At 39.5% G+C, this 23,810-nt stretch overlaps 2 protein-coding genes across 7 annotated transcripts in view; one reads left to right on the forward strand and one right to left on the reverse strand.

The window, feature by feature from the left end:
* LOC138011459 (A disintegrin and metalloproteinase with thrombospondin motifs 20-like) overlaps positions 1–19,905 on the forward strand; it is a 64,009-nt gene extending 44,104 nt beyond the window's left edge. For all 6 annotated transcript variants that reach the window (XM_068858459.1, XM_068858458.1, XM_068858462.1 and 3 more), the window contains 26 exons: positions 22–171; positions 266–427; positions 745–894; positions 1,134–1,283; positions 1,676–1,819; positions 2,167–2,316; positions 2,865–3,014; positions 3,450–3,596; positions 3,695–3,844; positions 5,028–5,177; positions 5,368–5,517; positions 5,804–5,962; positions 6,346–6,498; positions 6,583–6,762; positions 7,231–7,401; positions 7,757–7,939; positions 8,049–8,219; positions 8,874–9,029; positions 9,436–9,580; positions 10,273–10,364; positions 10,604–10,698; positions 10,810–10,946; positions 12,840–12,934; positions 13,461–13,565; positions 14,204–14,294; positions 14,806–19,905. In XM_068858459.1, the coding sequence (XP_068714560.1) occupies positions 22–171; positions 266–427; positions 745–894; positions 1,134–1,283; positions 1,676–1,819; positions 2,167–2,316; positions 2,865–3,014; positions 3,450–3,596; positions 3,695–3,844; positions 5,028–5,177; positions 5,368–5,517; positions 5,804–5,962; positions 6,346–6,498; positions 6,583–6,762; positions 7,231–7,401; positions 7,757–7,939; positions 8,049–8,219; positions 8,874–9,029; positions 9,436–9,580; positions 10,273–10,364; positions 10,604–10,698; positions 10,810–10,946; positions 12,840–12,934; positions 13,461–13,565; positions 14,204–14,294; positions 14,806–14,825 (3,606 nt within the window). In that variant the 3' untranslated portion in view covers positions 14,826–19,905. The remainder of the gene's footprint in view (positions 1–21; positions 172–265; positions 428–744; positions 895–1,133; positions 1,284–1,675; positions 1,820–2,166; positions 2,317–2,864; positions 3,015–3,449; positions 3,597–3,694; positions 3,845–5,027; positions 5,178–5,367; positions 5,518–5,803; positions 5,963–6,345; positions 6,499–6,582; positions 6,763–7,230; positions 7,402–7,756; positions 7,940–8,048; positions 8,220–8,873; positions 9,030–9,435; positions 9,581–10,272; positions 10,365–10,603; positions 10,699–10,809; positions 10,947–12,839; positions 12,935–13,460; positions 13,566–14,203; positions 14,295–14,805) is intronic.
* Positions 19,906–22,418: 2,513 nt separating this feature from the next.
* Positions 22,419–23,498, reverse strand: LOC138010037 (uncharacterized). Its single transcript, XM_068857002.1, has one exon. It carries the CDS (start codon positions 23,496–23,498, stop codon positions 22,419–22,421), a length of 1,080 nt encoding a protein of 359 aa, XP_068713103.1.
* Between the last annotated feature and the right edge of the window lie 312 nt (positions 23,499–23,810).

The raw sequence follows: 23,810 nt of genomic DNA on the forward strand, positions 1-23,810 counted from the left end.
TCTATATGGTTTGTTTTGCAGTGTTCAGTAAGTTGTGGTTTAGGAGAAAAACAGCGTACAGTGGAATGCAGTGATCAAGACTTCAGTTGTAACGTCAGGGATAAACCACAAACCTCTGCGCGGTGTCATCTGGAACCGTGCCCGCAGTGGACTGTAGGACCTTGGGGAGAGGTGAATATAAAAAGAAGCTGTTACTTTATGGAGCATGCGCGTGGATGAATGAAGTTTCCTCATTCTGCTGACCTTACGTGTCTTTTTTCTTTAGTGCTCAGTGTCCTGTGGTAAGGGTATCAGTCAACGAATCACGAGTTGCAGATTTCAAAATGGTCAGTTAAGTTCTGGTTGTGAGGAAAACAGCAAACCTGTTGCGAAACAAGCTTGTAACGTTCGACCATGCCCTAAATGGATAGCGGGAGACTGGGTAAAAGTAAGGAACTGTAGAAAAAACGAACTGTTTTGTGCGTTCGATTGACCCTTTTCCGGAATAAGAATACCTGGAGTGATGATTTAAAACGGTACGTCTAGCGTTTTGAAGCAACAAGGATAATGAAGATATGTTTAAAATAGCATTTAGCAGTTGTTTGACATTTTTAATTTAATGTGAATCTGCGTAGAAGCGAACGATTTGTAACTTCTATTCCGTGTATTCCTATTCCAGAATACGGTCAATCGAACGCACCCTTAGTTTGTGTATTTAACTTTCAATTATAACGTAACGTTGCAATTTTGATCTTCTTACTGTAGTGTTCGGTGACTTGTGGCTCTGGAATTCAAATTCGTCCAGTACAATGCAGTGACAAAGATTTCGCTTGTGATTTGGGAACAAAACCACAATCCACGTCACTATGCAATCTGGAAACATGTCCACAATGGCGAACAAATGACTGGAGCGAGGTAAAACGTTATTGAATTTTACTTCTAAGTTAATTCAGGATAACAAAAGTGCTGCCTTGTAATGACATCTGCAAGGGTAGCAATGTCTATTCCTCCCGATAAACCATGGTCTCGTACAAAAACAATTAGTTATTTGCGACGCTGATTAATAGGGGGTAGCAAGTTTCCAAAGGTCGCTGGTTGAAAACTCTCTTTATCTTATGTCAAATCTTCTTAACTGAAACGTTTTTTTAATTCAGTGCTCAGTAACTTGTGGAAGTGGCTTCAAGAGTCGAAGCGTCCACTGCAATGGAGATGTTGCTAAATGTGATGATAAAAGCCGACCTAAAAGTGTGGAAAGATGTAACCCTGGACTGTGTCCAACATGGGAAACAGGTACATGGAGTAAGGTATGTTGAAGAATGTTGTTTTTTTTATCTTTCTGTGCGAGGGCGAAACAATGTTGGATGCCTGCTAAAGGGACTCAACAGAGACCTCTCTGTACAGGCAACTCCCCAGAGTGGTGGCAATCTGGCGTTATCTCATAGAGTTTTGCAATTGAATAACATGTAAATCTTGTGAAGGATCATACGAAAATCTGCAGGGCAGTGTCCTTTACAATTAAACATTATGCTTTTTAGTTGAATGTTCGGGACAGGAAGGAGCCTTTGCCTCGCTATCGTGATAATGCTTTTGTGAGCGCATGTCTTTCAGTCAGTTCTAGTTCTCAATAGTTCAATAACAGTTTCCGAGAAACATCAGAGTCTTAAGATAAGCTAACTCTCGTGATTTAACTTTTCAGTGTTCAAAAACCTGTGGAAATGGAATAAAGACTCGCACGGTGCATTGCACAGGAAGACAATGTGACTTAAAATCTAAACCAGCTTACAGAGCAGTGTGTAATCTTGGACCGTGTTTAGAATGGAGAGTAGGGGATTGGCAACAGGTACGAGTTTTTGGCCCAGTTGTATTTAGCCTGACTTGTAGCTATAAAATACATAAAGAAAATGTGACATGTTTAAATTCTGTATCAGTGACGCTTATGTTCGACTTGGACACTCAAAGCTCGCGAAATAACACGGTAAGGTTCAAGGGGCAGCTGTAGATTTTTTTTGTGTAATCTGGCTAGAGCTCCCCGTACGGTGAAAACACTACAAACGGGTGAGCCAAAGCGTAGTTTGTTTACGCTTTAGCAGTCTTAACGTAAGAGCTTGTTATAAAAGGTTACGAGAAAACTACGACCTTGGTCCTAAAACCCAGCTTTGTCATTTGGCGGTGTGTTTATTTTAACAGTGCTCTGTGTCGTGTGGAAGAGGCTGGAAAAGACGAATTGTGGAATGTACTGCCAGAAACAACAGATGTGACTTCAGAAAGAAACCTGACGTGTACGCCATATGTAATATGGGAAGGTGTCCCACATGGAGAGAAGGAAGATGGAGTGAGGTATCTGTTAATTCAATGGCTGAAGAGACACTGCTCTACACCCATCATCTCAGTAGCGAACGTTAGCAAAGACGAGGCGGACAACGCCAAAAAAAAAAACGCTTCACGGAAATTAGCGTTTTTGCACTCGTGACTACCACTTGAACTGTTCCGTTCTTTATTCCGTTTCGTTCGGGTGGTACAACGTTGGAAAAATACGCCACAAGTGGATGGATGACATGGATGGGTACTCTTTTGAAGTAAATAAAGGGACAATGAAACCTTAGCAGTGATATGTTACACTCACTCAAAACTTCCAATGTGGTCTTTTCACAGTGTTCTTTTGCAGAGAACAGGAAAGAGGTGTACAAAAATGCATGTCACAAGTGCAGTAATGCCCTTTTCAATTATTCAACCTAATTTTTGGTGACGTAGCCTTTGCTTATGTCGTCGTTGTTGCCAGAGCTCCCTGTTACAAACAAAGTTGTTTGTTCAACTCAGCTCATGCAAAGCATTGATCTTTTACTCGTTCCATACTTGTGAGACTTGCTATACTCATTTTTTCACAGTGCTCAGTGACTTGCGGAAATGGAATGCAAACTCGTACCGTGGAATGTACAGGTGGTGAAGGGAAATGCAACTTAAAATCCAAACCTTATTCTACAACAAGATGTAATCTTGGCTCTTGTCCGGAGTGGAACGTTGGAAGTTGGAGCGAGGTAGGCCTCATTTTTATAAAACGAAATACAAAAATAAGTCTGTTGTTGTTGTTAATTGCCACAACACTTAAAATTCCGCTTGGTTCAGTCATGAAACTAAAAAGTTTCAAGCGCGTGTTCGTCGGAAGCGATTGAGAAGACCATGCATTACTCTGAGCAAATATCACCAACGACTCTGTGAACTGAATAGGCCACTTTCAAATATACCATAACACTTTAAATGTTGCCCTCCAAAATTTAGCAAAATTTTTCCATAAGCATTGTTTCCAGTTTCTCTTAGGACTTACAATGGTCCCAAGAGAAAATAAAAGCAATGCTTTTGCAAAATTTTGGAGGGCACTGAACAAAGAGTATTGTGGTATTTTGAAAGGAAAAAAGTGGATGTCAAGATCATAAAGAATAAATCGTTTTTTAAATTATCATTCCTTTTCAAAGTGTTCAGTGTCTTGTTCGACTGGGATTAAAAAGCGGATCGTTAAGTGCAGTGGGAGAGGCAAATGTGACGCTGAAACTCAACCAGAAGCTGTAACAAGCTGCAGTCTTGGTCCGTGTCCTGAGTGGAATGTTAGAGACTGGAGTCAGGTATGTACTTCTTTATAGAAATCGGTATCAGAACCAGCAAACAGCATCATCAGCACAAGCGCGCGTAGGAATCTAATTTTCTCTTGTTGTTCTTGTAGTGTTCTGTGAGCTGTGGAGCTGGCACCAGGACACGCGTTGTATCGTGTACCGGTGTAGCAAATAAATGCGATCCTGAATCCAAACCTGTGTCTGTTATTCAGTGTAGCCTAGCATCCTGTCCTGTATGGCAAACAGGCCGATGGAGTGAGGTATTAGATTCTACAGTTTGGGATTATGAAGGCAAATTCGAGCCAGGTTACCAACTCATACTTACCGGTGATATTGTCGAGAATCCTTTCATCCGCCAAGGCGGCAGACCAACACTCGAATAGACCACTTTGGAAAATACCATAATACTCTTTGTCTGTCCCCCCAAATCTTGCAAAAGCATTGTTTTTGTTTTCTCTTGGGACCATTGTTAGTCCCAAGAGTGTGTATATCGTTAATCAACGCTCTTCAGCATGATGTTTTATCGCCAGTATTTTACGCCGTGCAACTAACGGTACTCACCAATAGAACTGAAAGAGATAGTATCCCCATCTTCGTTATAATTACACTTTTAGATTTGATAGATTAGAGCGGTTTTCAAATGAGTGTCGTAAAACCACAACCAAAGTAATTACTTTGGCCAATCAAAAAGGACGGAGACAATCCGTTAAACCAATCAAAACTCGAAGTAATTACACGTAGCCGACACAAAGCGCGGGAAAATGTGCACGCGCGACCCACGATTGGTTTTGGTTTCATTTCTGATTGGTTGAAAAAATGGCGCGAGAACTTTGAACCAATCACTAAGTGAAGTAATCATAAACCAAAGCAATTCGCTAATTACTTTCGACACTCAATTGAAAACCGCTCTAATGTCAATCGTGCTTTCCGTTTATAAGAGGACTTTTGTTTTTTCAAGAATAGTTTACGTTAACAAGTACGCAATTATCGTTAACACCCTACCCCATACAATAGAAGAATACATAGTATTTTAGTTCTTGTATATAAGGCTTTACATGGCTTAACGCCTGAATTCATATCTAAGCTGTTTACTTTTCTTCATTGTAATATAGTTAAGAGGGGTAGAGTTAACACCACCAGTTTTGGGCTTCGCTCTCTCTCTCTTATTACGGTAGTAAGCTGTGGAATTCCCATCCTAATACCATAAGAACAATTCCTGAGTTGAGAAAATTCAAATCAGCCATTTTTAATCTTGATCTTACCTTATTTTAATGCCATTATCTTGTTGACTACTCGTACATTAGGAATTTTTATTGTTATTTAATATTTATTTAATTTGTTATTATCCTCGGAGACATCAGCATATTTTTTTGCTATCTCAAACTTCGAGCATAAATAAAGATTATTGATTGATTGATTGATTGATTGATTGTTTGTTTTCAGTGTTCAGCCACGTGTGGTGAAGGCATGAAACAGCGAGACGTCATGTGCAGCAGGTCAGATGTTTCATGTGATGCGGGAAGCAAACCAGCATCAACAACAGACTGTATTGTCAATGCGTGTCCTGTGTGGGAAGCAGGGGAGTGGGGTCAGGTAAGATTGTCCACAAGCTGTGAAGTGTTAAATATTAGGGATAAGGGTGACTTTGCATGTGGGCGTTTCCTGTTCCTCGTGTCAATATCTCGACCAAAGTCAGCCTAACCCTAACCCTTTTCCAATCTTTCTGCCGACGCTTATGCATTTTCATCAAGGAGTTTATAAAAATATCGTTTGTTTTTTGTAGTGTTCCGTAACTTGTGGAGATGGGCTTCAAACTCGGACTGTAAAGTGCAGTGAGGGGTTAGACAAGTGTGATCCCAAAACAAGACCAGACATATCTGCCAATTGTAACACAGGTTCCTGTCCACAATGGAGTGTTGGATTATGGTCCCAGGTATAGACAGGCATATTTACACTGTCTTTTGCTTAATGAAAAAAGACCACTGTTCCTTTTTTTTCATTAACAGTACAGTAGATTATTTTCTTTGACACTGAGTGACCTGCAAATAATGTGAATCAGTGAGGGAACAATTTAGACACAGGAAAGCCGAGGGGAATTTCAGTGTGAAAAAACGATGTGTGGGAATTGCACACCCCATAAAATTAGCCTTTGTAAGGTTAATCACTTTAAAAGAACGAATGAGAGTCAAGGATTCTGAGTTATTGTATTCCATTCGTAGTGTTCATCTTCTTGTGGTGAAGGAATCAAAGAGCGTTTGGTCGAGTGCCTACGAGGAAATGAAACGAGTTCTGCTTGTAATCCTTCGTCAATGCCGGCAAAGCGAGTCAGTTGCAACAAGGGAAAGTGTCCATTTTGGAACATAGGCAAATGGTCCGAGGTACAGGAAATTATCTTTTTTATAGCAGTATGGTATATGTAGTGGGCGCAGTCAGAAGACAAACAGCTACAAAAAAATTGAATGGCTTTTCTTCCCACCGCTTCCCCGTCTACTTTTAGCCAGACTATTTTTGTAGCACTATCCGACAAAGAAGACTCCACAGGTTAAGAAAGCTGTATGGAAGACATGCTATGGATTGTGGTTTCTCAATTTTGAATAAGAAGAGGAATCTGAGATTGGAGTAAGATTTCGAGTTTTTGGATTGGAGCATGCGCAGTTCGACCCCCAAAGCTATTACTCATGCTCAGAATGGTAAATTTACCGCCCATGTTATAAGGTGTTTTCTTGTCTCAAAAAAACCTTTAAAATTATTTACTTTGCAGTGTTCTGTGACTTGTGGCAAAGGAACCAAGCAAAGACAAGTTCAGTGTATCAGTGGAGTCAGTACATCTTGTAATGAGACAAACCAGCCAACAGTAACAGATGAATGTAACCTAGGACCCTGCCCATCATGGAACACGGGACGGTGGACTCGGGTAACTTGCTAAACGGCATCAAACAAAATTTACGAAACCTAGCTATTCGGAATCGCAGTTTAACAGATTTTCCTCTCCTTCCAGTGTTCCCGTACTTGCGGAGTAGGAGTTAAAAGAAGAGCTGTCGCCTGTTTCTCGATGGTAACCGGCAAACGACTGCATGATTCTGCCTGTGATGTCAAGCGGAGGCCTGCTGAGCAAGAAGATTGCGGTATCAAAGAGTGTTTCCCGGAAGCGAAGTGGCACAAAGGAGTCTGGAGCAAGGTAAGTTAAGAGCGCTCTTCATGTAGCATCATAACCAACAATTGTTCAGTTAATTAAGTAGACCTAAATAACCATAACTTTCATGGACACTGAAGAGGATAATTGTTTCAGTTTATACCATATAAGCTAAATAAATTAACATTTTTCAACAATGTACCGACAAGCAGTCTTCGACTTCTCAAAGGTGAAAAGTACTCGTTAATCACCTTCGAAGACCGAGGTCACAGTTTTTCGCTATACAGACCTCCCACCTGGCAAATAACATATATGTATTCGAATCGAACGGCATCTTTTAAAGATACGGCTGAAACTTGATACTTTTATGTTACGATTGTTGGTGTTTCTAAGCAATGGTTCAGTGGATGCTATTTTTAAAAAAGGTGACGTCCTTTTGTTAATTGTAACGCAAATAGACTTTTGTCCGTGTAGGCCGATCTTTAGATTCTTCTTTTTTTCGATTTATTTCAGTGTTCAGTATACTGTGGAATCGGTGAAAAATCCCGTGACGTTTGGTGCAGTGCTAAAAACGGGGACAAAATCTTGGATAAATATTGTGCTGGTGAACGCAAACCAAAGACAAAGCGGTCATGTAACAAGAAACGACGATGCGGTGAATGGGAGGTTGGCTTATGGGGCGAGGTAATTTTTACACAGACAGCTGCATGTTAAACTCTGAGAGAGAGGCGAAGATGATTACGCAACTGTTTCTCTTGATTTAATGCGGAAATTTCTTGACTTTTGACTGCCAAGGGTTTTGATTTCAACTTTCCTTCCACCTTCCTCCTCACCCCCTTGGATGACGATAGAATTGATTAAGCTGTCGAGATTTAGTGTTTTCACCGATATTTCGTTCCTTTCAAAAGTAATTTCTTCACGAATTATTAGAGTTAGGAAGGAGGCTGTGGTGTCATTGCTGGGTTGCCTGTGGTACTGTAAAATTTGCTTTATTGCCATTATCTGATAGAGGAGATTTTTAACTTTAATTTTTTGTTAGTGTTCAGTGACGTGTGGAAAGGGAACAAGAGACAGAGTCATCAGATGTTTTCACAACCATGAATATAGAGATGATACGTTTTGCGACCACAACACACGGCCTCTAGATAAGCAGCCGTGTACCGTAAGAGGCTGCTCACTGTATTCTAATCAGTACAAATGGCAGACTTCCACGTGGACTAAGGTATGAATTGCGCGAAGTAGACACAATTGTGAGCTTGATATATGCAGCGTTCGTCAAGAATATTCTGCTTGTGAGTCCTTATCTTACGTTTTCCCCTAATTTATCTCAGTGTTCAAGTTCCTGTGGGTCCGGCAAAAAGTCACGTGACGTTTGGTGTGTCGACTCGTCTAATAGGAAAGTTCCTGATACCCTATGTAGCCCATTCTCCAAACCAGACAACAGTTCCCTGTGTGATGGGTTTCAGTGTCCCTCCAAGTGGAAACACGGTGATTGGTCAAGGGTAAGTATGACGTTTGGTCAAAGGAAAAAAAGATGAATTTTAGAAGCGGTGCACTAATGCAGGAGATCGGGTGAAAAGGGATGGGAAAGCGTCAATGGGAAGCCCAATACTAGCAGAGTGTCTACTCTTTTGGTTTATGCTAAAACTGCCGCATTAAAAAAAGACCAGCAAGATTATGGTATGCTTTCTGAAGAGAAGATCAGTTGAAGTATTATGTAATACAAGTTTAATCTGCCATGAAGCCTCGAATATTCGTTTTCCTTCATTTTCGGGCATTTAGACGGGTACCTGGGATTGTACACAACCAATGTAGATACGTTTATTCACACTATTGCAGATGATAAATCTGAATTACAGTGAGGGTCAGACATAAAAAACTACACTAAAGAACACTAATTACAATTAACTACTATCCAATATAAAAATTAATATTAAATACCACACATGTGACCACCCAAAGCACTTCATAATTCCAGGCAAGGATGTGCAATGGCAGATCAACACCTATAAGGATTCTTTTCCGTTCAGTGTTGCATTTTATTATCAAAAACGAAGTCGTTTAAGATGACTGAATGAAGTAATTTTAATACAAGATGATCTTTGCACGTTAAGTGCTGACAATTTATGGTGTTGTGTTTGTTCGTCCTTGCACAGTGTTCTAAGAGCTGCGGACTTGGTATTCAGCTGAGAATAGTCGAGTGCGTTGGAAATACTGAATGTGAGGAAAGAATGAAGCCTCCTCTATGGCGATTGTGTAACATGGGGCGGTGCAAAGGTTTTCTGTTCTGGAGAGTCGGCCCCTGGTCTCCGGTAAGGGAAACGTCAATCTCCTCCTACCTTCATTGAAAACCTGTTCACATTAACTTACCATAGACGAAACGATAAACAAGTGGTGATGGATTACGTTAAACGTAGTGGTAGCGTTTGCATGACAAATTTCCTAATGTGATAGAACTGTCACTTGGACAACTGAAGACGCAAACTACGTACCAACCCTGAGACAACTACGCATGCGCACGTTGTCTGCCATTCCCTTCAATGGTGTGAAATGTCCTTTTGATTTTAAACAACAAATCGACCTTATGACAAACTCACAAGTGTGCATTGTGACAAAACTGTTATCCTATAAAATTATATTAAACAGCTTTAATTGCATTTAGTTTGTTTTTAGCTTAGCTTGAGTTCAACTGGAAACGTCTACTTATTCTCTTCTCAGCATTGTTCTGTCAGTTGTGGCCGTGGAATTGTGAGGAGAGCTGTTAAGTGTTTGGCGCGAAACGGGACATTCGTCGATGACGTTCACTGCACAACGCCTTCATCAAGCAAACCGGACACGTCACGTGTTTGTCAAATGGAACCATGTGAGTGTTACATGCTATGTACGGAGGCATGCACTGTGTGGTTCAGGGCGAGAATATTAGATGTAACGCGAGTAAGCATTTTGTTTGTTGTAGTTTTTACTCCGTAATACTTGAATTTTCACTAGAGATTTTGTTTGGCTTGGAAAAGAAGCCGAATTTTTCATGTTCGTGTGTCGTTTTCTTGTGTACTGCCTAGCAATTGTGACGTTATTTTTTCCAGAATTACCCTGACAAGAACACTTGTCGCCAGTTTTCCCTTTAATCCTTCTGATGAGAAGAAACTCTAAACACTGCGATCTCGGCCAAATTATCCGTCCAGATTGTAAATGCAAAAGCCCAGATGCACTGACCCTAACCAAATTATCCGTCCAGGGGGCCGGTTGCTCGAATCCTGGTTAGCGCTAACCGGTGGTTAAGAGGTATCAAAACCTATAGGTTTCCATACTAACCATGCTTCGAACAACCCGGGCCAGGTTCACAACTAATCCTAAACATGACCCTAATTTTTTTTAGCCTTAGGGTTAGGGTTAGGCTCCAAAAAAGTTCCTCCTTCAATTAATCTGAGTGCATAATCAACCCCGGTAAAATGGGGATCACCAAATTAACCTAGTTAAAAACGGATTCAACATGAGACTGGATTTTACCTGCAACAACTACACCGGTTAAATGGAGATTTTCATGTTTCCTCTTAGGTCCACCAACGACTTGTAAAGAAGTTCAGGCAATCGGGGGATTACAATCTGACGGTGAACAAAACTTGCTGGTCCAAGGGAAGAACTTACAGGTAACAAGTCCTTTAAATACTTACTTCTAATAAATACTTACTTCTAATTTGTGGTAAACATGATAATAATGTATGAAGAATACAACGAGTTGCGTCGTACGGACGTTTTTCCACAATCTCTTTCACTGATGTTATGGCTTCAAATTGTCCGTCATTTCGAAGATAGACTCGGTGAAGCGTTGAAGGAGCTTTTATTTGGCCTAATCTACTTGTTTTGTTATATTGTATTTGTATTCTAGGTGTATTGTCACCAAATGATGTCAGACAAACCCACTGAATATATCACACTTAAAACAGGTCCAAGCGAAAATTTTGCTGAAATTTATCCCAAAAGGTAACTTTTTTTTTGAGAACACTGCTATTTTATCAATTTGGCGTGCAAAAGTGATCAAATTGCAAGCCATTAGTTCAGCCTCAGTTTTAACCATTAATTTTCATTTTTCAGGCTGCGAAATGCTTGGGAATGCCCGAGAAATGGTTCACACACTGAAACATGTAATTGTGAAGATGAACATTATAAACTATCAGGCGGCTCGTACTTTTCAAAAGTCAGACTGGATTTGTCATCTATGAGAATTATTGGTGAGTTTCTTGAATTTCGAGAAAGATGTAGAACGACCGCGGTACATTGTCGACGAGGACGTAGCAAAATGAAAGGTTTATTGAGCAAAAACAATGGCCGTGCACTACCCGAGTGTGTTTTACATCTTGGAACGTTTCTTTCCCGTTGTCTTAGTAAAAGGGGCATCAGATGACCAGCGTTGACTTGATTTGATTTGCGTTCCAACCAACATTTGACTTGATTTGCGATAATTATTGAATTCAGTTTACAGTGTCCCCAATTAATTAGTGCTCCAGCGCAAGAACGACCAGACGCTTAAATGAACTTTCTTTTCTTTCCTTTCCCTGCTATCATTGGAGAGCTTTTGCAAGGACGATGACGATGACTGGCTACAAAAACGTCATCTGATAATATAACTTCGCATTATTGCAATCATTTCGAGATTATTCAAAATCGTTCGGCAACGAAAGTGTATACCACCCTTACAGGAAAAAAAACTGATTTGAACGCTACGGTTGTTTAAAGATAACATCGTTGCGGGGTTCTCACGTCCTCCACATATTTAGCCATTTTACTTCGTTGTCAGGACAAGAACGCCAAGGAAATGCCGCATCAAAATGTAAACTACGCACGTGCGCAGCGCGCGTCCAATTCCACGCCAACTCCAGAGCAACAGAGCCTATTCAGTAAACATGTGATATTAAATGTTTCGGCTTGTGCAGGAGGTTGCAGGTTGATCTACAGTTGTTGGCGTTTTAGGGCGGAGTTGACACAATGGTGAGAGCACTGGGACCAAACTAGACGTCATATGAGGGTCGAGCTCATCATTAGTTCTCTACTCCGCCCGAGAGATTTTCCTACGTTATTCCCTTCTCATCGAAAACCAACATTGTTTTGATTTGATCTGCCTTACGTTGATGAGTAGTCTCCCCAAATAGTGCGTGCTTTTTTCTCGCTCGGGTGAATAACCTCAAAACTTAACCCTTTGATTACTACCTGGCAAAATACGTCCAGCTTTATCCACGGTTCCATCTACCCCTTGTGACGTCATCACTTTTAACGGTCAGGAACAGCTTTGTCCACTAACTTGTGCAGGGAGAAGAGATCTTTCAAACTATACCAGAATGAGCACAATTCAGTCAAGGAAACTGGAGAAACGGCCAAAAAAACCATGTAAGACTGACCTGAAAATCTCCATGAAAAGCTTGCTCCATTACCCACCTACCTTTCTGAGCACCTAATTCTAAGATGATGAAAGGTTTCTCAGAAACTCTTCCCACCAAAATAAAGCCTACCAAATGCCCAGCAAGTTCAAAAAAAAAATGAGGCAAAGAAAGCGAAAAGAGAGGGAAGGAGAGAAAGCGAAAAGTGAAAGTCGAAAGTGTTGTGCTACTTTTAAACCAAAAACTGTCGAAATTTTGGTTTTCTGCGTATGCCCGAACTTTGCAAACGCTTATTTTGCACCTGGCTGAAAAGGCCGCGGAGTGTAAAACCTGGAAACGGGTTTGTAGGGAGATTTAGCTCTTAAACAGCACGGCAGTGACCAAAAAACCCCTCAACTAGCTTCAAAACGTGTTTTTCGGCCAAATCTCTAGTAGCCAAAGGGTTAAACCACTTGAAATTAAGTTAAGTCCTTCCGTTGCTGTGTTTAAATCGCGTTTTAAAACTCATCTTTTTAGAATTGCTTTTAGTTAATTATTTTTTATTTTTTAAGTCTATGCCTAATATTAGTTTAAATTTGCCATTTAATTTTAGTTCTGTAACTATAAAGCGGTATAGAGCTTTGTATATATCCGCTATGAATAAATTATTATTATTATTATTATTATTATTATTATTATTATTATTATTATTATTACTACTATTAAAAATTCTCTTGTTGACTTGTTGACTTTAAATCCGTTACCTTTTAGCGGAAGATAAAACGTTTGCGTCATTAAGAGGCTTAAGTCCACCCCCATACGGCACGGCAGGAGATTGCTATAGTGCTCAGGGAAACTGTCCTCAGGTAAGGAAGGGTTACGTTTTTGCAAACTTTGGCCATGTAACATTTCAACAAACTTAACTGCTTAGAGTGTAATGTGAAGTGTAAGTTTTCTACCCCATATGAACCATGTGAGCGTTAGCCCGACTAATGGAAATGGGCCCACACAAGGGCAGAGAAAATGACAACCTTATTCCAAAATGGCCGTCATTTAAATATTCTTTTGTTTCCATGCAAATTTGCCCTTGATGCCTCGTTCTTGAGCTGAAAATTCAAAAGAATATTTTGCCTTGAACCAGGCTATTAAGGTCTAATTTAAATAAAAACAAAAGAATATCTAAATGGCGGCCATTTTGGAATAAGGTGTATATGGGGTAGAAAACTAGCACTTCACTTTACACTCTAAAGTCTGTTCTCAGGTAAGGCTTGACGATTTAGACTTTTACAGAAGCTGTTAAATTATTTCACGGAAGTGCGTGCTTGCATAATTTAACTTCCAGCTGAGAGGCTGGATAAATTACTGAAGTTTTGTGTCTATTGGCCATTTTAGGGTCGTTTTAGCATCAATTTAAGAGAAACTGGCATCAGATTAAGTTCCAAGGTAACCTGGAGTTCAACTGGCCAGGCGTATTCTCAAATTATCTACAGATACCCGGTGAGTCAGTTGTCCATTTTGTTTTTATCTTATACATTTGATGCTTTCCCTGAAAAGCAAATTGAGGCTCTTGTATTTTCTTCATTCGTTGTTTGTTAGTTATCGACGTATTTCCTTCTACCACAAATTATGTCGGCTGTAGAAAATAAGAGAGAATTAGCTTACCAGCTTCAAAAGAACACCGATTGAGAGCAGTACGGTTTGGTATAAAAGTTATTAGTGTGCAGGAAAGATTGCACGTTACCCCAACTTAACCCTTTCAGCCCCGATAGTGCCAAATGGCACTTATAGATTTTACTCTGTCTAACGCCTGACGATTTTACTCGTCAATGGGGAACCCCTCGGGGCTTAAAGGGTTAACCTTTGTACAGTTAAAGTTAAAGGAAGGTAATTACCATACGTCTTCCAATCACAATAGTCGCAGTCAGTCAATCGAATAAGCCAATTAGATCCTAAAGCAAATACATGCAAACCGATGATAAAAGCGGGAAAAAAACCGTCGCTCAATTTTGTCTTTGCCCTTTGCTTCTGATTGGCTCAAAGTGCAAAGCAGTGTATATATAACCCATAGTAGAGCAAGTCAATCGCAAAATTACTAGAATTGGTACTCATATGAAGACCCCTCCGTTTGATTGCAGGAAGGCCTTCAAGTTATAGGCAAATGTGGAGGGCGATGTGCAACTTGTACCTCTGAATTAGGTGGAGGATTACAAATTGAGCTTGTAAAAGGTAATTGCAACTGAGTTAAACTTCTGTAGAGACAGTTCAGCACCAACATCCAAAATCAACTACGAGATAACCAGTTGGCTCCAAACTGTTGATGAAGATGAGGAAAAAAGCTTACATAACAAATGAGTACGTCTTCATCCCATTTAGGGAAAAAACATTGGGCAAAACATCCTAACAAGTCTTCTCAATATAAACATTTGGCTGTATCAAATGACTTGAAAAAGAGTAACTCACCCACCGCAGAATGAGTTAGCATTTTGCTCTGACGAATGGATAGCGTCATTTACTGTTTCGGGCTCATTTAATACAACCAAATTTACGTGCTTCGCTCACTCACAAACGCAGGCTCACAAATTCTTTACAAAAGCAAATCCTACATATAAGCCATTTTCCTTCCCAATACAATTTGGCGAGCCCTACTAACTACCATATTCGTAAAACTCAGAGAAGTGCATCTTTACAAATGCTATTCTTATTTGACCAGTCTTTTTCTAATTTTTTCCTTTTTCAGATGAGAGCTGGAGTTTGTAAATCGTATAGTCAATTTTTTTGATAGGTGTACACTTTTCTCTTATACTTAGGCTTTTGAAATTCATGCATCCAGACAACCTGTCACAGTATCTTGAAAGTATAATATTTATTGTGTTGTATTTGTTAGTGAAAAACCAGAAACGGGTCAACCTAAGGTGAGGAAGAGAAAATATAAAGATATATGAATATATACATTTGAAATAAGACGAGAGGCGTTAAAAAAATAGTCGAGAATATCTTGACAATCTTCAGTTTCCAAATTATATGAAAAACATCAGTGGCTAAAAGTGTTAGTCTAGTTAGAGCAAGTGCCCGTTTTGAACCAACGTTAAGAGTAGATATTTATCACATGGGATGCCTCGTGTCGAGTTTTGAAATTTACAGGTGCCTGTGCCGATAACACTAAGGTTACCACTGGGATACAACTCATCAAAATAACCCGTTTTCTTGACTTTTTGCACGTGTTTTTTTTTTTTTTTATTCACGTTGTTTACTAAACTCGTTTCTGCCATGATTTCAGTGGCACCACATTTTTATGACGACAGGCATGCAAACTGTCAGCATTCCACGAAAAAATTTCGTCTTATATTTTCAATTCAATATTATGATTACATGCAGATTGCAAAACGCATTTACGACCAAAGTGCACAAGCAATTCGCCATACGGAAAAATTCACCAAATATATAGCGTTGTTCTATTGACCTTCACGTATTGAAGACGTATTGGGTGAAGTATTTAAAGGGGCTAGGTCACGCAATTTTAGGCAATTTCAGCACTGATCGAATGGTCATAGAAGTAACTAAAATATCAAAATAACTGTTCAAAACTATAGAAGAACTCTAACAAAACACAGGGAAGCAAAGAAGGGACATGAATTTGGATAAATTTGAAAAACGTCGGCCCACCTTTTTTCAAATTTATATCAGTCTATATCAAAATGTCATGTGGCCGTGATTTGGCCGTGATTTTGCAAATGAAAGACACTTGCTCTGCCAATTTGACGTTTAGAGCTCATAATTAACAAAATTAAACAAAATTACCTAAAATAGCGTGACCTAGCCCCTTTAAAAACATTTCATTCACTCTGTACTAAACGCAAACATAACTACAACTTTCTCTAGCGGATCGCCCAGAAATCATCATCTCCCGATAGATAATTAATAATTTAAATATACTTTTCCACTTAGCTTTTCTCAGCCACGTGGTTATTCTTAGAGAACTTGAAATCAAACAGAAAAAAAGAAAAACCACACTAAAGTTTAAGTTGAAAATCGCAAAAGTTGTACAGATTCAAACTTCACAATTTGCAATGAGCTAATTCTGTATTTATTATTAGGCCAATAAAGCAAATTTTTAATTTTTTATAAAAGAAGCGAGTAAGACTTTTCAAACCTTACTGTTTCCTGCAATCCAAAGTGATACAAGAGTATGTATTGGAAGAAACTAAATATAAGAAAGGGCTTTAATGCAGCATTGCTAATATGTTAGGTGAAAAAATCAAAGACAAAATGTAGAGATATATAGACTATACATACTTGAAATTTATTTAAACTAGCTTGTCTTGTTTGCATGACTTGCTAGTATTCTTGTACAGAGTTGAGATATATTACCAGAAATGAAAAATAAAGTTTATTTCATTATACATGGCTACAGCAGGTCTCTTATTTCAACCTCCTTCCCAGGATCCTCTCTGTTCTTCCCTCAAGAAGACAGATAGAAAGATAGATAGACCTTACTCAGAAATGATTAAGTTAAAAGCTATAAAGCTTATGGGGACGTGTGTTTACAAAAGACGCTTAAATGAATTAAAATAAGATTCCCTTAAATTACATACTATTATACGCCTAAACTAAAAATCCCTAGGGTGTAAAAGAGCTAAAAACTAATAACAATTACGACTGTATATACAAGATACGGCTTAAAAATATATACAATCATGGTCTAATTGAGAAATGGACAAATCTTGAGTTGAAACGAGGTAAAAAAAACAAAGTCAGGTGTCCTAGACGGATATGTCGATGTTCTTCTACAGATTATAGCGTCACAAAATGGCAAAGGTAGATTTTCCCAATGAGCCTTGTGCATCAGTTTTAATAATGCAATCTTACATTTGAAGCTGAGTGGATGCCAGTTCGCCACCTTTAAGGCCTTTGCATGCGGGGTGACTGATCGTAAATTAAAAATTATCTTCGCGGCTGTACTGTGTAGCTTTTCTATTGTGTTAAACATTTCCTGGTTACTATAGCAGCCCCACAAAGCTAAGCCACAGGTGACAGTTGGTAGAATTACAGTACGATTAAATGCTTCTAAAACATTCTTAAGTAAGAATTTGCACCTCTTTAGCAAGGCTAAGCTTTAGATCCATCAAATGAGGTGTGTCCAGCTCAGCTTATTGTGTGCCACAGTGCCAAGTAATCGGGATTTGCTGTCTCGATTAACGAGTAAATCACCGATCTGGACTGGTGCAATCAGCCCGACAAAACCCGACCTAGATATAAAAAACGTCTCACGCTTTTTCGGGTGTGGTGTTAAGCGGTTATTTTGGGCACCACATACAAAGTTCTTCAAGTCCTTTGTTCAGCTGAGGTACTGCTTGATCCACATTCTCTCCGGTACAGTAAACAGTTGTATCATCGGCGTACATAAACAGTTCTCCCGATTCAACTGATGATGAAAGATCGTTAGTAAAACCTGTGAATAAAGTTGGTCCTAGAACAGAACCTTGTGGTATACCGTAGTTAACTGGAAGAAATTCCGATTTGGTTCCGTCAACGATTGTAACTTGGCGTCTGTCATTAAAATAACTTTTTAACCAAGTTAGAAAGAAATCCACAAATTACAAAGTTCTGCTGTAATTTGGTTATAAGAATTTCATGGCTAACGCTGTCAAAAGCTTTTTTGAAATCGATAAAAGCCACTGCTACAACGTTGCCCTTGTCCACTAACCGTCTCCAAGATTCGGTAAGGTGAACTACGAGTAATTCGGTGATGAATCCTGGGCGATATGCCCACTGTCTGTCGGAAGCTAAATTGTTTTCTTTGAAGACTTGTTGCACTGTATTATCATTTGCCTCTGATTCAAATATTTTACTTGGGATACTGAGGAGGAGTACAGGGCCCGGTTGTTCGAAAGCGGATTAACTTAATCCAGGATTAGCGTAAACTTTTGTTTCATGTTTTCAACTTTTTGGTGAAAGTTTCTTTTGCTTTTTTCTGTTGTTCAGGATTGACTTCTTCTAATGTAAAGTTTTGCCGAATATCAGTGTTGAACAGCATTTGGGAATAGAGAAATAAGCTCCTTGGTTAATTTTTAATCCGGGATTAGCCCTGCAGGACGATAGTTTGCCGGGCCCGATTCATCATCCTTCTTACATATTGGTGTAAGTCACGCTGTTTTCCAATCTGAGAACACTATGCCCCTGTCAATGCTATAATGAAAAATATCTAACAGTGCTGCAATCGCCTCGCCCTCACGTTTTAGAAGCTTAGAATGAATGTTGTCAGGCCCCATAGACTTCTTAACCTCCCTCCCTTTCACCGCGTTTTCAGATAGACGGAACTCGGATAGTTGGTGTACTTTTCAAAGTGCCCTACCATCAGAGACTGGGTGGGTAGTGACTCGGGGCGGTTGCAGATTGTTCAGCTTTTCACCGATAGTGGCAAAATACGAGTTAAGAGAGGTTGCTTTATCCTTATCTTGTTCCGCTAGTGTATCGTCGCTCCGTTTCATCGGACCAATAGGCCTTTTACAGTTAACGATCACCCTAACCCTAAAACCTAAAATCCGCCATGCTGGAGGGCAAGCTCATTATTATTCCCCCCACTGGGACATTAAATCAAAGGCAAGTCAAGCTTGACTGGTTCAGGTCTCTTTGTTTTAATGTCCCAGTGGGGGAATAATAATGAGCTTGCCCTCCAGCATGGCGGATTTTGTACCATGTGATCGTTTGTTGCAAAAGGTATATTGTCTTCCCGCTTTTCGGGTTGGTATTCCTGTTAATCATATTTCAGTAAGAAGTTGAGTTCTTCACCTCACCAAACATCTTCGTAAAATAAAAGGCCTTTGCGTTCCGAAGCGCTCTTGTTACATTATTGAGGGCCCGCTTATAAGCCGACCACGCTTCTGCAGATACCAGAAAAAATTAATGAGGGGAGGGACATGAAGGTTAAATTTGCCTCCACTGAACTCATCTACTATGACGATTATTTTTTCCCCGTTTAACTTTTCTCTTAAATATCTATATTGTCTGGAGTGTAGTTTACTTCAAAAAAAATTCCCCTCATAGTGTAGCCACGCGTTTAAGCGGGCGTTTGATTTATAAGCAAAAAATTTCATCTTGATTTCAAAATCAACAGCAAAAATAAGGTTTAAATTAGATAAGATCAGAAACCCATAAGGGTTGAAACGTATGACGCGCGTTCACAGCTTCCGAATATTCAGTGCGAACTGATTGGTTGAATGTCTCAGTGCTAAGTACCATATTTGGAAACCACTCGCTCTTGTTTTTCCAAATATGGTACTTAGCAAATTGAATATTCAGAAGTTTGTTTCCCAGCACACAAGGGGCCGTTAAACGTTTCAACCCTTATGGGTTTCTGATAAGATAAGATAAGATAAGATAATCTATTTAAGACGTAGGAAGTGTTTGCACAGTCTTTCGAGCGAGAACCTCATGTTAAAAACACTTGACAATTAATTTTTTCAGTGAAAACAATCAAAATCACAATCATGCAATTTATTCCCTAAAGATAATAGATGCTCAAAAATATTAAACAATGGAATGGAAGATCAAATTGTTTATCAGTGCATAAATATAAAATTCCCGACACCTCTTACTTTAAGAGTTATTGATTGGAAATCAAAAAAAATGGTTGTTTTCAAACAAAGGAAAGTAGTTTCATGTATCGTTTATTACCGGGGCTCTGGCTCGAATACTTGAGTATGCCTAGTATCTCCATAAACGTGTTTCTAATAACAGACCAACAATGTTATATTTTTACATGAATAATGCAACATGTGCCTCAAATACCACAAAGCAAATTTCATTCTCGTTGATGGATTGACAAGTTCATTTCTTACTACCATTTGCGTCCATCCTTGAAGTGTGACGAATTTTGTGCGTAGTTTTACTTTTCAAACGTTAACGGTTTAGTCTCATACCTGTCACGTTTTACCAATGAAACGTTGGCAGTCAGGTCACGAAATTGATAACGTTTTTGGCGCCAAAAGATCATGTTTTGTTCACGTGCTGTGCATGTTTTCAAGTTTCACATCCAGTGAAGGCAGGTTCACGTGCGAAGCAACTATGGAGTCGGAAATGCAAGAGCAAGTCGAAATTGGTGATACGAGGAGGGTTTTTTTTATGGCTCCGCCAAAAACTGTTGACGAGTTGAACAATGCCATAACAAGTAATATTCCTAAGATGCGTTTTTTAACGTTCGGGATACTGTATGAAAATGACGAAGGAGAGTATGTAGTTTTGAATAACGATGCAATTAGCCTGAGAATTGCCATTTCCACGTCAAAACTAATTGTAGGAACAGACATTCAGCGACTCAAGCTAAGAGTATTCGAGGGTTCTTCACCTTCTGTGAAAGCAAAGCCTGTCGAGAGGGCTGAACCATCCAGTCAATCTAGCTCTACTGAAGGACGGCCCTCAGCCCGGGTTTCTCTCAATAGAGATATCCTCAACTACGTTGATGGTGGTGGGCAAGATTCGACAACGACCACAGAAATCATTGAAACGCGTACAAATCAACATGAAAAGTCGTCTTTATGCAGTGAAAGAACTCCTCTTGAAAGGTACATCATAAAAACTGAAGAAAGAATTGAACAGAAGAGGTCCCAGATTCAGCAACTGCGCGAGAAAGTACACGAAACTGAAATGAAACTAGAAAGAGTTAAGTCTGATCCTCGAGATGGAAATATTTGCAGAAATTGCCATTTGCGTTTAGGACACTCTGCTCGTACGTGCGTGTACGGGAAATGCTCCTCTGTCTTTAAGTGTGGAGAGGAAAAATTTCATCCTGGTGAACTCAACGTGAAAGAAATGCGTTGTCAAATCAAGAGACATCAAAGTGAGCTTAACAGGTTATTCGAAGAGTTGGAAAGTAAAAAGAGTGATGTAGAAAGAATGAAAGACAAAGTACAAAACCGCATCGAGAGTGACTTGTTCGAAGTGAACAAGGCGGCATACCTTGTGAACGGCACCAAACACTGGTCATTATTACGTAAACATGTTTACCTCGTGGAGGAATACTGTAAGAAGAACTTTAGAGGAAAAATACCTGGGAAACAAGACATCGGAAATATTTTAGAAAAAGCTCTTACTGACAATAATTCTGGCAGTCTTGCATTTTCTAGGTCAAAGCAGGGCGGCAGCCGCAAGCGTGAAAATCCAGCAAAACCGTCCCTTGAGCGGTATGGTGTAGAATTCCCCAGTAGTAAACATGCATGTAACAGTTCTAGTGATGGGGCAATTTCTTCACAAATTTTGTATACTGCTCCAAGAAATAAGGGGGAAGAGGCCGAGCAGTTAGCAATGGTGATCCGGGAAAGCCTGCGGGAACAGTCTACAAGCGAAAATAGCGTAAACACAAGTTACTCTTATGACTTCTTGCCACCTCCACACCCAGCAGTTTTTCCTTCGGGCGTCCATTTCCCTGTAGCAGTTGGTGCAATGGGTCAGTCACTCACAAGCAAGTATTCAATGCAATATCCTCCCGATCCGTGTAACACATGTACTGCGACCTGTACTACAAGTACAAACAGTACGAAAACTGTAGAATTCAACCGGTCAATTAGTACTAAACAGGAGTCGAGTGATGCTTGTGAATATGAAGCTGCATCTCTATTGTTAAACTTATCAGGAACTCGTCATAGCGGGAACTGAAGACTTTCGTTGGTGTTTTAATATTTTCATATTGTACATCTTTCATGTAAAATTAAATTAATCAGTCGAGTTGTTGTTGACAGGTTCCGCGTTGAGTTTTTTGTGTCAAGAAAGAGAACTTTGTACACACGAGCCGTTGAAAAAGACAGAAAGTGAAAGCTATGTTTTATACCTTTTGAAAAAAATAAATATTTTCTTTTCAGAAAAACTACGTTTCTTGATATCCTAATGACAATCAAATCATCTCTTTTAACCTATGACAGTGTCTGCGATGTTATAACCTGGGCGGTACAAAAAGTACTCAGATCTGGCAAAATATATACGCTTATTTTTATTGTCAACACAACTTTTGGTATAGAAAAACTACATTTCCTGACACTGATAACCAAGGCATGGGGTTTCGCGGTAATTTTTGTACCCTCTGCGCTGAAATTCAAGTTAAATATGTGTTCATTTGTATTTGAAGGACGCGTGCAATTTAAAATAACAATGAACTCAGTGGCACGTACACTGGCAATATATATATATCTATGGCTTCTCCGTTTGCCATGATATGTCCATCGGGCACCACTAATACCGGTCTACTACAAACTTTTCTGGGAAATGTGAACTTGAATAACTTCGTTTACATTGAAAGGTTCAACGGCATTTCGGAGAAAAAAATTGCACACTACCGACATACGTTATATTATACAGTCCTCATACAAACAGGTAATCTGTAGCTTCGTAAAATCCAGCCATATCCCGTGCTCTGATAGTCTCAACTGCTTCTGCTATTGCTAAATTAATATTGGAATGAACAAGTTCCTTCAAGTTACCATTCAATTCACATTTAATTTTATTAAAACAAAGCTCTATTGGGTTAAGATCTGGAGAATATGAAGGCGTATATAACAACTCAATTCCCATGGTACCAAACCATTCTTCCAAAATCTCACCTCCTTCAAAATGATGAGAAGATAAATTATCCATAATAACAATGTCACCGACTTCGAGACACGGTCTACCCGTCTCAATGTTTACACTTTCACCTGCCTCTTGAAAAAATGAAAGAAAACGGGCTGTGTTTGTAGCCCCGCTTACGGTACTATAATACTCTGGGCCATTCAGAGAAACCAGCATATTTAAAGTTGTATTCGGAGATTCGAGTTTCCTCCCCACTTCTACACATCGTGATCCTTTCGGGCTGTGTCCATACGTGCGAGTTCCCACGTCAGGAATCTTTAATCCCGCTTCGTCGAAAAATTTCAGGTTCCTTGGATCTTTTGAAGATACGTAATTGATAAACAGCTGAGTATAAAATAAGCTATCTGGGGTGAATCGCTCCATTGCCACTTTTGTAAGTTTTTTTCGTGAATACTGGTCACCGGAAGGTAGCCTGCTTTTTATGGCTCGTGAAACGGCCGACATTGAAATTTCTTGTCCTCCAAGTTGTTCTAACTCCTCCATTATTTCAGAAAGGGACATGGATGGAGAGTGGAGCTTCAAAACTTCAATGAGTTCGCGGTCATCTTCCTTTAGTTTTTCGAATGTCCAGCCTCCTCTAGGTTTCGGCGTTGTTATCATTTCTTCGCAATATCTAAACCACACCGATTTTACCGTGTTTACAGAAACACGCAACTCCCTTGCAAATTGTGTAACACTCCGTGGAATATAACCCGTAATTCTGTCGCCTCCGTCTCTGATAATGCTATCAATGATCAAGAATTTAAGATCTTGAGCCAATGCCACTCCAGGTCTGTAACTTCTGCCAAATTGGTTCACTTTTCTCGCCTCCATTCTAGTAAGCTTAATTTGCAAAACGTATATATATATATATATTTAAGTGAGCGGGCAAAACTGGTAAACATGCACAGGACGTGATCAAAACATGACCTTTTGGCGCCAAAAACGTTACCAATTTCGTGACCTGACTGCTAACGTTTCATTGGTAAAACGTGACAGGTATGAGACTAAACCGTTAACGTTTGAAAAGTAAAACTACGCGCAAAATTCGTCACACTTCAAGGATGGACGCAAATGGTAGTAAAATAAACACAAACAACATGAAATATAGGTTTTAAGCCTTGGGCTTGGAGATGCCTCGCTATG

The sequence above is a fragment of the Montipora foliosa genome, chromosome 7, assembly GCF_036669935.1.
Source record: "Montipora foliosa isolate CH-2021 chromosome 7, ASM3666993v2, whole genome shotgun sequence".
NCBI classification, from domain to species: domain Eukaryota; kingdom Metazoa; phylum Cnidaria; class Anthozoa; order Scleractinia; family Acroporidae; genus Montipora; species Montipora foliosa.